Source organism: Macaca fascicularis, chromosome 7, assembly GCF_037993035.2.
Source record: "Macaca fascicularis isolate 582-1 chromosome 7, T2T-MFA8v1.1".
NCBI classification, from domain to species: Eukaryota; Metazoa; Chordata; class Mammalia; order Primates; family Cercopithecidae; genus Macaca; species Macaca fascicularis.
This window is the reverse complement of record NC_088381.1, coordinates 84,537,860-84,553,699: the sequence shown is the minus strand read 5'-3', so window position 1 is coordinate 84,553,699 and position 15,840 is coordinate 84,537,860. Positions and strand designations below refer to the sequence as shown.

The following is a 15,840-nucleotide window of genomic DNA, read 5'->3' as shown; positions in this document are numbered from 1 at the left end:
GAAAAGAAAATTTATATAAAAACAAAGCATGATAGAAAAATACTCGCCACTGAATTACAGGAGATAAAGTCCAACATGCATAATAAAGCTTTGGTTTATTCTAGAAGGCTTAAGCATGTAGTGCCTATTTACCAAGTTTTAAAAATCACTAACATTTTAAAATCAACTGCTAATGAATTAAAATGAGAACTACAAGAAACATTATTTGAGGAAAAAACCATAATCCCATATCAATTACCTAAACATACAATGATATTCTTTATAAAAATACCCTTAGCGTACACAATCAGTGAAACATGTTAGAAATTTGAAAATCAACCAACAAAAACCTAGAAAATTATAAAGTATGTCCCATTTTCTAAAATACAGCTCATACTATCATTTGGATTTTTTTTTTACCAGTACAGCACTGATTGCATAATTGTAAATTAAAAAGTTGAGTTATGACTAATCTATGCAAGAAGATATCTTTCTGTAGAATCTGGAGCCCTACTCTCTCTCTGAGAAGAGCCACAAAAATAACTTCAAAATAAATATGAAAACTATACAGCTGTCTCTTTAATTTTAAATTATGTGTCTGAAGTGCCAGGTTTCACAAAACTGTATGTCTGCATTAGCCATCTATATACAAGAGAACTGAAAGATCATTTAGACTATATACATCTTACTTTACAGACTGACACAGAACACTGAGAAACATGGGAAGCACCTAGTATCTTCTGCCCTAAATGAGCTTCTGGCTCGAATAGCAGTATAATATCTTATCTTATAATATTTATATGCTTAATGATTAATATTTGATGAGAAACATAAAAATCCTGGCATTCTAAGGGTCTTAAATCGATATTGAAGTGTATCTAACAAAAGGACTTCTGCCATAAGATAATAAAATAGCCAACATATCATCTTATTAGGAAAAAGGCAGTAATAGGGCCAGTTACCACTATATTCCCAGTGTTTAGCAAAATGCCTGGTACACAGTATGATAAACATCAGTACAATAAATTTAAAATGTAGAAGTATTACATTCAATATTTTTACCTCTTCTCTCTTCCTTTTTCTTCAACTCCCTTCAAAAAATTACCATACAGTTCTAACACAACTTACTGCTTGGGAAATGCAAGGAGAAACCTAAGCAGCTGTTTTATTCAGCTCTTTCAGTGGCTATTCAAACCTGCAGGATAAAGTGAAGGGCCTTATACAGCTCATGAGGACCTGGTTTACTTCTCAAGTCTCAGTTATTCCACTCTTCACACTATACTATAGTGACACTTGGCTGATATCAACTCCATACACTAACTGCTATGTCTCATTTCCTAATTTCCACATAAGCTGCCCTTCTGACTTACAGCATCTTTATTTTCCACTTAGCATATCCTTTACAGCAAGGGTCCCTAACCCCCGGGGCCACAGACCCTGTTAGGAACCAGGCTGCACAGCACGAAGTAAGTGGTGGGCGAGTAAACACTACTGCCTGAGCTCTGCCCCCTATCACATTAGCAGTAGCATTAGATTCTCATAAGAGCATGAAACCTATTGTGAACTACACAAGCAAGGAATCTAGGTTGTGCATTCCTTATGAGAATCAAATGCCTGATGATTTAAGGTAGAACAGTTTCATCTCAAAACCATCTCCCTGTCCACATTCCTCCCACCCCCAACCCCCATCCCTGGTGCCAACAAGGTTGGGGACTGCTGCTTTAAAGAACTCTGGTGATAGGATCACCTCTAGAGCAACTTTTCTCTGACCACTCTCTCGATCCTCTTTATCTCCTCTTCTCATTGGTCAAAAATTTGACCAAAGCATCACATATCTTCTGGAGACAAAGGAACACATTAACTGATGGTAAGTACTATTAATAAAATATTCAATCCCTGACACATATGACATAAAAAGAACACATAGATAGGTATTGATCAAGAATCACAAGAAATGTATTACAGAAAAGTGAGTTATATATACAGGTGATATCTATCATCTTCCCCCCCCCCAACATGAACTTTCATTTGTGTATCAACGATATCAACCTCTAATGGAGAAAAATATGAACCTCAAGAAAAACCACACTTAGAGACACGTAGTCCCTTATAAAAAGCACATAAACAGAAACCAATAATTGTAAGATAATATTCAAATACATAGCAAAATAAAAGTAGTAAAATTGAAATTACAAGAGCTATGGTGACTGCTGTGTGAGGTGATGGTGCAGTGACATGTGGGAAGCAGAGGAGAGCCATGAGGATTGTGTGCCTCACCCTGTGAATCATCATCCTGCTGCTTCAGGCTCTGTTAGGAATAAAAGAGCAGAGCAAGGGACTGGGGGTGGAGGAAAGCTTTGTCTTGTCTTCAGATGTCTCACTATTTTTTCCCTTTCCCTGATGCTCCACTGCAGCCCTGTAAAACATTAGGCAAGCCTCTTAAATACTGCCTGTCTGTTCCATTCCTCGTCTGTAACATGGGGAGAAAAGACGACTGGCTCACAAAGCCTCTTTGAGAATATCATGATACCGTCAGAAAATCCAAGCATAATCATGTTTCTACTTTTGTACGGTCAGCACTAGATGATCTTAGCAGATAAGCCATTTAACTTTCTTTTCTGTTCATCTGAGGAGCCAGATTCCACCTCTGACTCATCCCCACCACACGTCTCAAAGAAGCACCCCTCAAAGAAACTACACTCACACAAGCTCTTATAACCATGTAGAACTGAACTGAAATGTAACCCATTAGAAATGTATTCCTTAGGTGCAAGGCACACCAATACTGCATAATAGTTTGAATTACTTTTTAGAGGGTTTTAAAAATTACAGTTTGTGCTTGCTCACTGTTTGAAATTATTTCAGGGGATATTCTTGAGGATAAAAATGTTTAAAAAGCTGGATAGCCACTCCCAAGAAACTGTTAACCTGAAACTTTTAGTCTATAACTGCACTTAAGGCAAGTTAATTCAAACTAATTCATGACTGCTTAGGCTTCATCTCAAAAGCTGAGGATTCAGTAGGTCTAAGGTGGGACCAAGAATTTGCATTCCTAGGAAGTCTCTGGGGATGCTGATGCTGCTGGTCAGGGTACTACACATTTTGAGGACCAGTGATTTTAAATAACGCACTCTCAAGTATGATCACTTTCACTACCATCTGCTTTTATTTTCTAATTGATAGATGGATCTTATACTGATTCCCTATCTTCCTTTCTTTTAGATGTTACTTCCAAATTCTTTTGTAACTTGAAAATAGGCAGGGATTTTTAAGACTCAAATAAACAGATTTTCTCTTTCTTCAGAATACAAATTATCAACATCTGACTTAATTTATCAATGCCTCCATTGCCTCAACATGAAATAAGGGCAACAATAAGGATTCAATAAGATAATTCAAAGAAAGTCTTTACTAGACCATGTTAAGTGCTTAATAATTTCTATTATTCTTACTGCTATTATACTCACTTTTTGTTCATTACTGAAAAAAAACTTATTCATGATTGCTATGTATTATACATTATTGGTATATGTATAAAATCTTATCTATTTATGGTAAAATGTTCCAGAGCTCCACTGGATGCAGTAAACTAGGGAGCAACGGGAAAGTTTAATGTCACAGACCTGGGTTCTCATCCTGGTTCTGCCACCAAATTGCTACATGACTCTAGGCAAGTCATTTTAATGTACATCCCAATTTTTGCTTCTGAAAAAGCTTACCTTGGGTATGAAGATTAAATGAGATCATGTGAGAAGAATTTTTTTTAAGTACTGTAGTATTCCTGTGATGAAAAACTCCTCTCTTTGGGAATAGTGCACAAGATATTAACAAGAGAGATAAATGGCCATGACCCTTTTATTTACATCCTTAAATGACAGCACAATAATCTGAATTGTCATACAAATGATTTTGGAATGTTGCCCAGTCATGCCTATTTTTAATAAATTATAAGCAGAAATATTTAGTATTTTCAATATTTCTGCCAAATGACAGGAAAAAACATGGATACAAAAGTAATCTCAAGTGTTTTTTAGGTAGTATCTGCTAAAATCCTCATTTGTTGCCTTTTAGCATAATTGTTCTTTTGATGCAGAATCCCAAAGCCTCTATTGGCTCTAGGCTTTTATTTAGTATAAATTCTAATTACACACATATACATGTGTATGAACAATGGCAACTGCTTGTGCTGGTAATTTCCATTTGTAGTTTCCTATACTCTAGGACATTTCTAATATTCCTGTAAAATTATATAATATAGTTTATAATTTTTAATCTTAATTTTACTGAAAAGAAAACTGAGGAGTTATAACATTTTCTTCATACATTTAAATTAAATTACTACATTTTATAGGACCAAACAAAAGTCTGTCACCTATTTTTGTATCAATGCTTAATAACTTGAAAAGATAAAATGTATGTCTTTGACAACATTCTTTGTGGAATGTCACCTAATGAAATATGGGAAATAAAGTTATAAAACTCATATTTTGTAAGAAATATACTACTGAAAAGCAGTGTACAAACATTTTAAAGTCAGATGTGTTTTAAACACAGCAATATTCTTCATTTCAAAGAAATTGAGTTATGAAGTCTCTTATGAATCTCACCCTAATGGCAATCTCTTAATTTACTAATGTGTAAGTTTGCTTTTTCATATATTCAGCTTTCGTAATGCAGGAGATATATACATCCTCAAGACACTGCAGACCTTAATTTAAAATACCTAAATGCAATTTAAAATATATAAGTACAAATTAAAAAAATAAAGCTGCATAGAAATAATTTTTAAAATTTTATCAACTCTAACCAAAGTTTTAAAAATTGATTAAAATTTTAAATTTAAGAACTAGTTTAAAAACATAATTAATATAAAATGAGACAGAACAAAGATAGATGGATTTAAGTTTACAAATAAAACTGAAACAGAAAAATAAGAGCACCATGTCTACCTGTTTATAATAAACAATATTCAAATACCAACTACTTTTAATACATTATATTAATTTTATAGTACTCCCACAAAACACACTATATTTAACTCTCCAGACCTAATACATGTGCATCCTTGTACTACAGACTACACAGGTGTGGTTAACAGCATATATTCACAGTACATCCTCAAAGGGCTTGTATATTGCATACAATAGAAAAGGAATACATCTAATGAAGACGCCACGTTAATCTACTAAAGACTTTGTCAAAGCATATTTCAGTAATACAGGGAAAGTAAAATCCTGCTGATTTTCAAGACTAACATATATGCAAATGGAAATATGTGGAGTCAGGTTATAGGCCTTACAGAAGTTCTTGTTTTCAGAGTTTGTGTCATCGTTGGTCATATAATGACACAAACTCTTAAGTATATTGGTCATATACTTTAGAAAACACTCTAAAGTAGATCACTTATAACTGCTTATGCCTCTATTTTCTCCTGATGTTTTCAACCACATGAGATGGTTAAGGAGTCCAGAACCTTATCACCAACTTGTTCAAAGTTTTTATAAATATACATAAAATCTTCTGTTGGTAAAAGTATATTTCAATAGTTTATAAAAACATGGGTAGGAAGAATAACCTTCTGGCTTGAATTAGGAATCTCTAAATAAGATCAACTTGCAAAGCACATAGAAGCCCCTCAAATATTTGTCAAATGAGTAAATTGGCATCAAAAAGCCTGCTTCCCATTAATACAACTGCCTGAAAGGAAACTGTGAAAAAGGAAAAAATTGTATTCCAAAAATATCCTTAAACAAGATACTTGTAAAGCGCTTTGTAAAAACTAAGGCCCATAGGGAGCTCTATGTAAGTAACTTCATTACTGTTATCCTATAAACTTAATTTGGACCACAGCAAACTATATAGATGCATCGGCCTAAGCCATTACACCACTGGCAAAAAGAACTCATATGTGAATTGCACTACTAGTGAGGACGTAGGTTGCATCTTCTTCATATGTGAAAAAAGGCCTATCTTACAAGTTTACCAACCACTCTCATAAAAGCTGACTCAGTAAGACGTTAACAAGAAGTGCGAATTAAGCCTTGTAATTTATTCTACCACAATAAATTAATCCCTAATAATCTGTCTTCCATCTAACGTATTTATATAATTTAGAACTTCACAAGGAACTATTAACACAATTCATTTTAACTTATTTTGAGGAAATGCAAATAAAAAGAAAACATCAAAATCCTAATTGACAATTGAGCTGCAAAAGTTTTCCTTCATATTGAAACAGACTGTAATATAGGAGACTGCTTAAAAAAACGTTTTGGATCTGCTCTCTTACACTTTGCTGACCACAACAGAGATGAAGATTGAGGTAGTTTGAAAATTCTATGAGGATTAAATCAGACTGCATTCTCCGTATTCTCTAGGGAAGTAAGCTTTAGGCATTGTGAAGTACCCTCAACTTCCAGGGACCAAGAATAACAACTACTGCAATGAAAGAGCAGAGTAGTTAGGGTTAAGGAGGTGGTGCCTCTATAATGAAATTAGCTAGAATACTTATTTGCTGACATTATCAAAGTCAGTTCCATTGGTTTGAGTTGAGGCAGTGTAACTTTTGATGAGACATTTAGATTTATAACATAAGAAGCTATTTTAAACACAACAGAGTTACTCTCCATTTCAAGGAAATCCAGTTATGAAGTCTCTTAACAAAGCTTACCTGAATGATCCCCTAATTTACAAAATCACAATACAAAATGTATTCATGACATATAACAGGGGAAAGGTCTACTATACAGTGTTATAAATAAATGATAACATATAACATAAATGCTAAATAATATAATTTATAAATGATGTAAATATAACTGCATTAAGGAGTTTAGCTAAAGATATAACCATTTAGTTTAATCAAAGTTATCAACAAAAGCAAAATAAAAAATTTCATGTACAATTCGGGAAGGTTAACAGCAGCAAGCCCCATAAATAAAACTGTGGATAAGTCAAGCAACAGAGATGAGTCCCAGCTGTAATTATGCTATACTTTTACTTCTCATTTGAAAAAATGGCTAAAAAGTAACAAAAGTTGTTTTTAAAATGTAAGTAATAGTTTTTATGTGTGTAGTAATGGTATCAATCACTGCCCAAAGAGGGACAGTTAAGGCAAAGAAGTATAGGGGAAATTTAAAATGCATTTTTGGAACAATAACAACTTGTGGAGACAAATAAATTAGATTCCTATACAACAAAAAAGCTAAATTATCTTTACTTTAATTTCAAATATTAGAAATACAATCTAGATTAGGACTCCATTTGTTCTTTTTCAGTTGTTCTACAAAATCCTCACATGGTTAAATGCCTAACTTAATACTTTTCTATTACAAACTAAGCCAAAATTATGCATCTTTCAAGTAATAAAAAACTCCTCCGCTGAATAAATATAAAATAAAACCTCCAAATAGAAACAAAAGAGACAAAAGTAACTATGAAGCTAATTTAAAATGTGATTAGAAATACACATGGAAAAGTTATCTTACGGAAGATCTTGAAACAGAGAAGATATAAAGGGGGAAGCATACTGGTTTCCATTTTGAAGGTTTTATTGTAAAACACTATTTCTGAGAAGATCATTCTAATAATAAATCCTTTTCTTTTTCACTTAATTAGGTTGGTAGAACTATGAGAGCTATCAAATAGGCAGCAGATAAGGAAAATGAGGACTTTCTCCTCTTCCCCAACTAAAGCACTATTAACAAAGCAAATTATTATTTACACAATTGTTTTCTTAAGTGTTTGAAGTTGTGAGTTGTCAATGACATAATGAAATGATTAAGATATATCAAAACTGTAACTTCATACTGTTCAAAAATGGTAAGTCTCTTACAATATTAATTTTAAAACTCATACAAAATAACTAATCATAGATGAAATGCTAGATTATGCTGGTATACATGGTAAAACAAGTTTACTTTGTCTGAATGAATAGGGTATGTTTAAAACACAAGTGAGTCGCCATACAGCAATCACTCTTCTAAGAAATGATTCAGAGAAAAGACATGTATATACCTAATTGATGCTTTAGATGTAAAAGTCATTCTGACAGTTAATGCTATTAAAATATTTCAGTATTACTTGCAATTCACGCATTACTAGCAATTCACACATTACTAGATATGTTACCTCAACAATATCCGAGTTGGTTCTGCTTTCATGAGGTTCATTATATTCTGTATACTTGAGAAGAACTTTGTCCATATCAGTGCTAGCATACTGAAACAGTTTGTTAGAGCTGTTGAAAATGATGAGTGCTATTTCACAGTCACAGAGCACACTAAGTTCATAGGCTTTCTTCATTAATCCAAACTTTCTCTTTGTAAAAGTGACCTAAACAATAAAAAAGGTATATTTTTATTAAAAGCATTAGTAGTACTTGAATATGGGCTATCTGAAGATGAATCTTCTTCTTAATACTGAGCCAGATTTCAAAGATGGAAAAGGTTCCCAGCTTCCTGCTCCACATGAGCCTTCCCTCTCCCATTGTGCTACAGTCCTACATTTGTTTTGTATATGCAAGCTCTCTGACAGAGCTGTCTCCTGGGGAAGTATTTCCTTATCCTTGGCTGCCACTCCACTACAGAAGGGAAGAACCGCAGAAGGAAACAGCTGATCAGTGTTCCCTTATCATTCAGTTAAAATTGTTACCATCAGAAACCCCAAATCCCAGCCAGGTAACGTAGCATCAGCCAGACTTTAATCCCTAAACAACTAAATACATCTACTAATCTAACATACCTCTCCTCCCTCCCAAGCCCTTCTCTATTGTATCCACTGAAATTCACAGTCTGGGATCAGCAAATTCCCCAGAGTCCTCAAATTCTTCTTTAACTGAAACCTGTTACCTGAAATCCTCTCTAACAGAGACCCCTCCCCCACCCCGCCAAATTTTTTAATTTACATCCCTTATACTGACTGAAGGCCCTAGAAGAGATGTCTTTTTATGCTCTGTAATCTCTCTTTGACACTGCTTTTCTTTCCCTCCCCTTCAAAAACTTCAAATATTTTGAAGCTCATGCCATATAAAAATTATGCCACCCAACAACCCTCCTTGGGGTGAGCAAGAGTTACCCTTGATCCCTCTTCTTCTAATAAGGGATGGGAAAGGAGTGCGAGGGAACTCTCTGCACTTTCTGCTCAATGCTGTTGTGAACCTAAAACTTCTCTAAAACATAAAGTCTATTTAAAAAACAGTTTTTGAAAGGTCAGTAAGAATGTACTTTTGAATAATCTTTGGAATTGTGAAACAACATAAAGTTCAGCAATTTTCCCCATGGATATCTATCATATGATTTTCTTCCTATAACTTTAACTATTAGGCTAGACTTAAAATCAGTTATTGAAGTAGCTATTAAAGAAGTAGAGGATCTTCAGTATCATGAAAAGCAATTACAGCCACTAGAAATTTTTTTCACAGGCATAACTTTAATATCTTCTTTCATTACAGGTATAATATGTACATGTAAAAGCAAAACAACAACAAAATTCACTTCACATGTACAATTCAAAGACATTTCTGTATTTTTTCAGTCTGTTTTATTTCCTATGTAGCATGATAAAATTAAACAGTAGTACAGTAGTTCAATGGTTTTCACTAAATTTAAGCAGAGTATGTTTTCTCCCTATAGTAACACCAAATTTATTTAACATCTACACATCTTAGCATTTTATCACTTTAATCACTCTTAATTTTATGTAGATCTAATCTCTTTAATCGTCTCAAAACCTTATGTCTCCTCTGTATTTCTCAAGTGCACAAAGCACAATACTCCAGGTATTATATGACCGCTCAAATATTCTGTTAGCTAGTAAACTGAATGAAAATAGAGTTGAGAAGGTTCTTTAAATTTTCATTTAACAAGAAAATTTAGCCAATACAATCTAGTCTGTTCAAGATACATATTTATGTGTAAATTGTGTCATATATCCAAATCACCTTTTACGAATTATCTTTGAATACTGGTCTATATTTGATACTTTAAAATTCTCGGCAGGGCACGGTGGCTCACGCCTGTAATCCCAGCACTTTGGGAGGCTGAGGCGGGCGAATCACAAGGTCAGGAGATCGAGACCATCCTGGCTAACAATGTGAAACCTCGTCTCTACTGAAAATACAAAAAATCAGCCGGGCGTGGTGGCGGGCGCCTGTAGTCCCAGCTACTCAGGAGGCTGAGGCAGGAGAATGGCGTGAACTCGGGAGGCAGAGCTTGCAGTGAGCCGAGACTGCACCACTGCACTCCAGCCTGGGGAACAGAGCAAGACTCCGTCTCAAAAAAAAAAAAAAAATTTCTCAATATAAAACAGATACAAGTAAAAAAACCTCAGCATCTGTTGATGTACTTGTTTTTACAAACAGATTTGGGAACAAACAAAAACAAAATAGAATACAATGGAGGAAAGCAATAAGGAAAGGAATGAAAAAATACTGTCACTTATGACAAGAGTATTATGCCTAGAAGATTAGATTATAACAAAATATAACAAGTCACAAAGCAAGAAAACAAACTGCTAAGAGTCTACATTTTGCCTCAATTTTAGTGTTTTCAGTTCAAAAGAAGTTTTTGGTCGTCATACAGAGATTTTCCTTCTATATATAACTACGACATCTAAAAGTGAAAAATCAGTAAAAGCCAACTAATTAATTAGTACAGTGTTAATTACTAATTTTACAATATAGCCACGTTTTAGTTCATAAATTGCATATGAAAGAGGTAACGTAATCTAAAATTAGGCTACAGAATACTAACTACATAATTAAAACTCAAGATTCAACTTTATTATTCTAAGACAATATTTTTAAACTGATGATTTTAATTACATTAAAATGATGTAAATTCTTTATATAAAGAAATCACAAAATTTAGTTATAAATTCAAAACGGAATAAAGTCGTGTTTACTCCTCTCTACTCCTCTAAAACATGCATACATACACATACACATACACATACATACATACACATACACATACATACACACACATACACATACACATACACATACATACATACATACATACATAATAAAAAAGAGACTGGGTTTTCTTCAAGGAAAGAAAGAATCCCAAACTACAAATTTTCATCTGCCAGATTTGATGAAACTTAGATGAAAATGAAAGTGGATTCAGAGAATTCACACTGAGTTCTTCACAAAAGTGGCAATGTCCTCTGAGAGGATCCTCTGATTAGCGCCAGAAGATTCACAAGTGTGAGAAGTCCCTGAATTAAGAATCTTGTTCTAAATGTAGAATGCCAGGTAAGGTGGAAACAAAGCAAATAAAGAAAATAATTTTATAGGAAAGCTATTTCTGTTAACTCATACCTAATTGCCAAAACTGTCAGAGATCACAGATCTAAAATGTGAGCTGGTATGGCTCAGAAAAGAATGAGAAGAGAAAAAAAATCAAATCATAACAGAGATTTTTAGCACAATAATAAAAATCAAAGAATCAAAACAGAAAACTAAAATGAATAGAAAAAAAGTTGTTTGTATTGTTGGCAGATAATGAAGACACCAAAAAAGCCCAGAGCAATTGACAAAGGGAAAATATTTATTAAAAAATAAAATACAGAAAGGCTATGCCATCTCTTAAAAAAAGTGACAAGGAATAATCAAATTCATGGCATATTCAGATTAAGTTACTGAATGTCAAGGTCAAAGAAAGAATACCGTGTACACCAAGGAAGGAAGTGGGTCACTTTTAAGAAGGGAAAAAACTCAGTCTGGTGTTAGAATTCTGGCAACATTCAAAATCAGAAGACCAAATCTCTACGATGTTCTGGGGAAAAGAAATAGGGCCTATACCTAGAACGTTAGACCTAGCCAAGTTAGACTTCAAGTATGAAGACAATAAACATTTTCAAACTTAAAAAAACTCATGAAGTATAACACCTACAAGCCCTTGTTAGGGGTCAAAAAAAAAAAAAACAAGCATTACTTGCTGGAAAAAAAAAAGTCATCTGAGTAGAATATAAGTTGAAAAAAGTTCAATGCTGCACACTCAGCTTCTAAAACAAAGATACTGTGTAGCAGTGAGTCGGTGCTAAAAAAAATTTGTTGAATAAATCTGTAAAGGTATAATGAAGAAACAGTGAGAAACCCCAGAGGTTATGCTGGAAAATGTACAGGGTAATGGGTGTGGAGGCTTGTATTCTGGAGAAGAAATTGGCCAGTGGGATTATGAGAAGACGATTTTTTTTTTCTTTTTGAGACAGAGTCTTGCTCTGCTGCCCAGGTTGGAGTGCAGTGGCGTGATCTCGGCTCACTGCAAGCTCCACCTCCCGGGTTCACTTCATCCTCCTGCCTCAGCCTCCTAAGTAGCTGGGACTACAAGCCCACCCTGCAACGCCCGGCTAATTTTTTGTATTTTTTTTTTTTAGTACAGACGGGGTTTCACTGTGTTAGCCAGGATGGTCTGGATCTTCTGACCTTGTGATCCACCCGCCTCGGCCTCCCAAAATGCTGGGATTACAGGTGTGAGCCACCATGCCTGGCCAAGAAGACAAATTTTTAAAACAGCAGTTTGGGTTCAACTTGTGCTTCTCACCTCTGCTGCTTGGAACACTCAATACCTGCCACATCACAAGAGCATTAGCAGCCATGCTGATGCAGACAGACGCCCTCCAGAATAAAACCTGAGGAGTACAGAAGCTCTGCTGGAGTTAGGAGTTGAAGATACCAGGTAGAAACTGACTAACCTCTGGCAGTGTGACTTCTCAACCATTCTTACTCAGAACCTCCAAGTTTGGTGGATTACCAGGTAGATAAAGTATCTTCTTCCAATGTTCTTTTCCCTGGGGGGCTCTGTGTGGAGCTGCGATCAGAGTTCTTTGCGGATACTATGACTTTTGTGATGGCTGGGGCCCTCTAACAAATTTATATGATCAACTAGAATCATGTAGACTAGTACAAATATATACAAGATCACAGGGAATAAAAATCAACTAGACTGGTGAGTTAAGAGATGTAACAAACTAGATAAAAAACCAATATCCAACCTTTTATACTATCTATAAAAGACATACCTAAAACATAAGGAAACAGTAAGGATGAAAGTTAACACAGAGTTTCAGACCTATCAAGAAAATACTGGCTGGGCGCCGTGGCTCACACTGTAATCCCAGCACTTCGGGAGTACCAGACAGGAGGATCACTTTAGCTCAGGAGTTTGAGACCAGTCTGGGCGACATGGTGAGACCTCATCTCTGCAAAAAGTACAAAAATTAGCCAGGCATGGTGCACATACCTGTAGTCCCAGTTACTCTGGAGGCTGAACAGGAGGATTGCTTGAGCGCAGGAGGTCAAGGCTGCAGTGAGCCATGATCATGCCAAGGCACTCCGGCCTAGATGACAGAGCAAGACCCTGTCTCAAAAAAAAAAAAAAGAAAGAAAAGGGGGAGAGGAGAAAGGGAGCAAAGGAGGGAGAGAGGGAGGAAGGAAGGAAAAGAAAAAAAGAAAAGGAAAGGAAGAAATGTGTAGCTATATCAAGGTGAGGTAAGGTAGATTTAAGACAAACATGCCTTACTGAGGATAAAGATGGTCAATATGTATTGCGAAATTCGCCAAGAAGGCATAACGACTCTAAATATGTGCAAGCCTAATGAAATAGTCCCAAAATGTATAAAACAGTATGTATTAAATGAATAAAATATACAGAGAAATGGACAAATCCACCATTGTGGTAAGTACAATTATTGATAGATCTCAATGAACGAAAAACAAAAGTCACAAAGAATACAGAAGGTTTGAACACAACAATGAGAGTGATCTGAAAGCTATATGGAGACACATGCATCCAACAATTAAAGAATACATATTTACCCAACTCCACTTGGAACATGTAAAAAACCAATCATGATTTAGGAAATAAAGCAAGTCTTAACACACTTAAAAAGGCTCACAATCTACTGAAATAAGAGCAATATAAACCACTATAAAGCACTGTGATAAGCCCTGTCATAAAAGTGTTTACAAAATGTTTTGGTAAAGACTGAAAGATACCATCCGAAACAGAGACAATACATATAGAATATCCAGAATATGTAAAGAACTGAGAGAAAAAAATCAAAACCAACAACCCAGCACAAAATAAGCAAACCACAAAAATAGGTTGCATTTCACTTTTCTAAGACCAGAAAAGGCAATAAAATAAAATTTTAAAAAGGACAAAGACAGAAAAAACAGAGTTTTAAAAGAAAGGAAGACAAGATAGATAGAAAGAAGGAAAGGGAAAGTATATGGGCAAATAGGAATTCTCATACTAACTTACTACAGTGTATCTAGTACAATCACTTCAGAAAGCAACTTGAAAACATGGTAAAGGTGATGATGGACATACTCAGCCTAGCAATTCCTTCTGAAAGTATTTATCACAGAGCAACTTTTACCCATGTATAAAGAGACAGGATGACAGATGTATACTGCAACACCATTTATAATAGTAAAAAATTAGGAACAACATTAATTGTTCTTTGATAGAAGTATTGATGAATTAAGAATATTTATTCCTACAACTAGCTGTACTGAATGAATAAGAGCAGATGGATCTAAAACACTACATTGTGTGCAGATGAAAGCAAGTGCAGATGAAAACGTCATTATGTAAAACTTTAAACCCATGCTGAAACAATATTAAATAATACCTGTTAAAAAAAAAACAAAGAAAATACAATATAAATTCATGACAGGGGTTCTCATGAGAAGGAAAGTAGGAAGAGACTAGGAAAAATTATAAAGAGGACAGTAAATCTCTAATTTTTTTCACTTTACAAATAAAAATAAAAATACATACAACAAATGTGTCAGCACTGACCCTTCTGGATAATGAATATAGCAATCCTTGAGGTATTGTTCTCTGTATTCTACCTTTGGAACCTTTAGAAAAAACATTTATTTTTAAACTGCTTTCTTTCTTTTTTTTAAGTATATAAGGATGTCTGCTTCTAGGTTAGACGGAGTAGTTGTTGCAAGACCAAAGAACCCACTGAAATCAACTAGTAAAACAGAATGAAATATAGCCAATATCTGTTTAAAGGTATCAGAAAGCTGCTGAAGCAGGCAGACTGGAGATGCTAAGATTCTATAATATCTTTCACATACAAGGTCTGAAGGCTCATTAAAAAACCACTAGACATGTCAAAAGACTGCATCATATAATTGAGAACAAAGAAAAAAAGGCATCAGATATGGACCTACAGGTAATCCAGATATAGCTGTTAGCAGACATGAGCTTAAAGATAACTATGGCTAATATTTTTAAAAAATAGTTTTAAAATGGAAAAAATGCATGAAAAGATGGGCTATTTCGCATAAAAATGAAAAATCAAAAAGAAATTCTAGAATTGAAACTATATTATCTGAAATTAAGAACTTATTAGGCTGTTTCATCAGTTAATTTTAAAAAGCAGAGAAAGGCTTACTAGAAAATAGATTGCTAGAAAATAAGTAACTAGAAAACATTCAAACTGAAGTAGAGAGGAAAAAAGGAGTAAAAAATACAGGAGGACAAAATACATAAGAAATGTATGGGACACAAAACAGTTATATGTAACTAGAATCCCAGAGAAGGAAAACAATGGGACACAAGCAATATCTGAAGACACATGCCCCTTGTGGGTCCATCACAGTAAAAATGTATATTAACAAAGGAAAAGCAAAAGGCTTCAAAGCAACAAAACAAAAAAAGGCACATTATCTTTAAAAAAAAATTTTTTTTAAGATCAAAAGCTGGCCTCTCAACAGAAATGAATGGAAGTTGGAAGACAACTGCTTCAAAGTACTGAGAATAAAACTGCCAATCTAGAATTCTACAACCAATAAAAACAGCTTTCAAAATGATGATACAACTAAAAAACAATTAA

At 34.4% G+C, this 15,840-nt stretch overlaps 1 protein-coding gene across 27 annotated transcripts in view; it reads right to left on the bottom strand.

Annotated features, from left to right (window-relative positions):
• The window catches only part of MEF2A (myocyte enhancer factor 2A), a 161,225-nt gene that overhangs the window by 70,174 nt on the left and 75,211 nt on the right, over window positions 1-15,840 (bottom strand). For 22 of the 27 annotated variants that reach the window (XM_065548512.1, XM_065548514.1, XM_065548510.1 and 19 more), the window contains one exon: window positions 8,110-8,313. The exons of the other annotated variants lie outside the window; for them this stretch is intronic. In XM_065548512.1, the coding sequence (XP_065404584.1) occupies window positions 8,110-8,313 (204 nt within the window). The remainder of the gene's footprint in view (window positions 1-8,109; window positions 8,314-15,840) is intronic. 27 annotated transcript variants of the gene reach the window in all.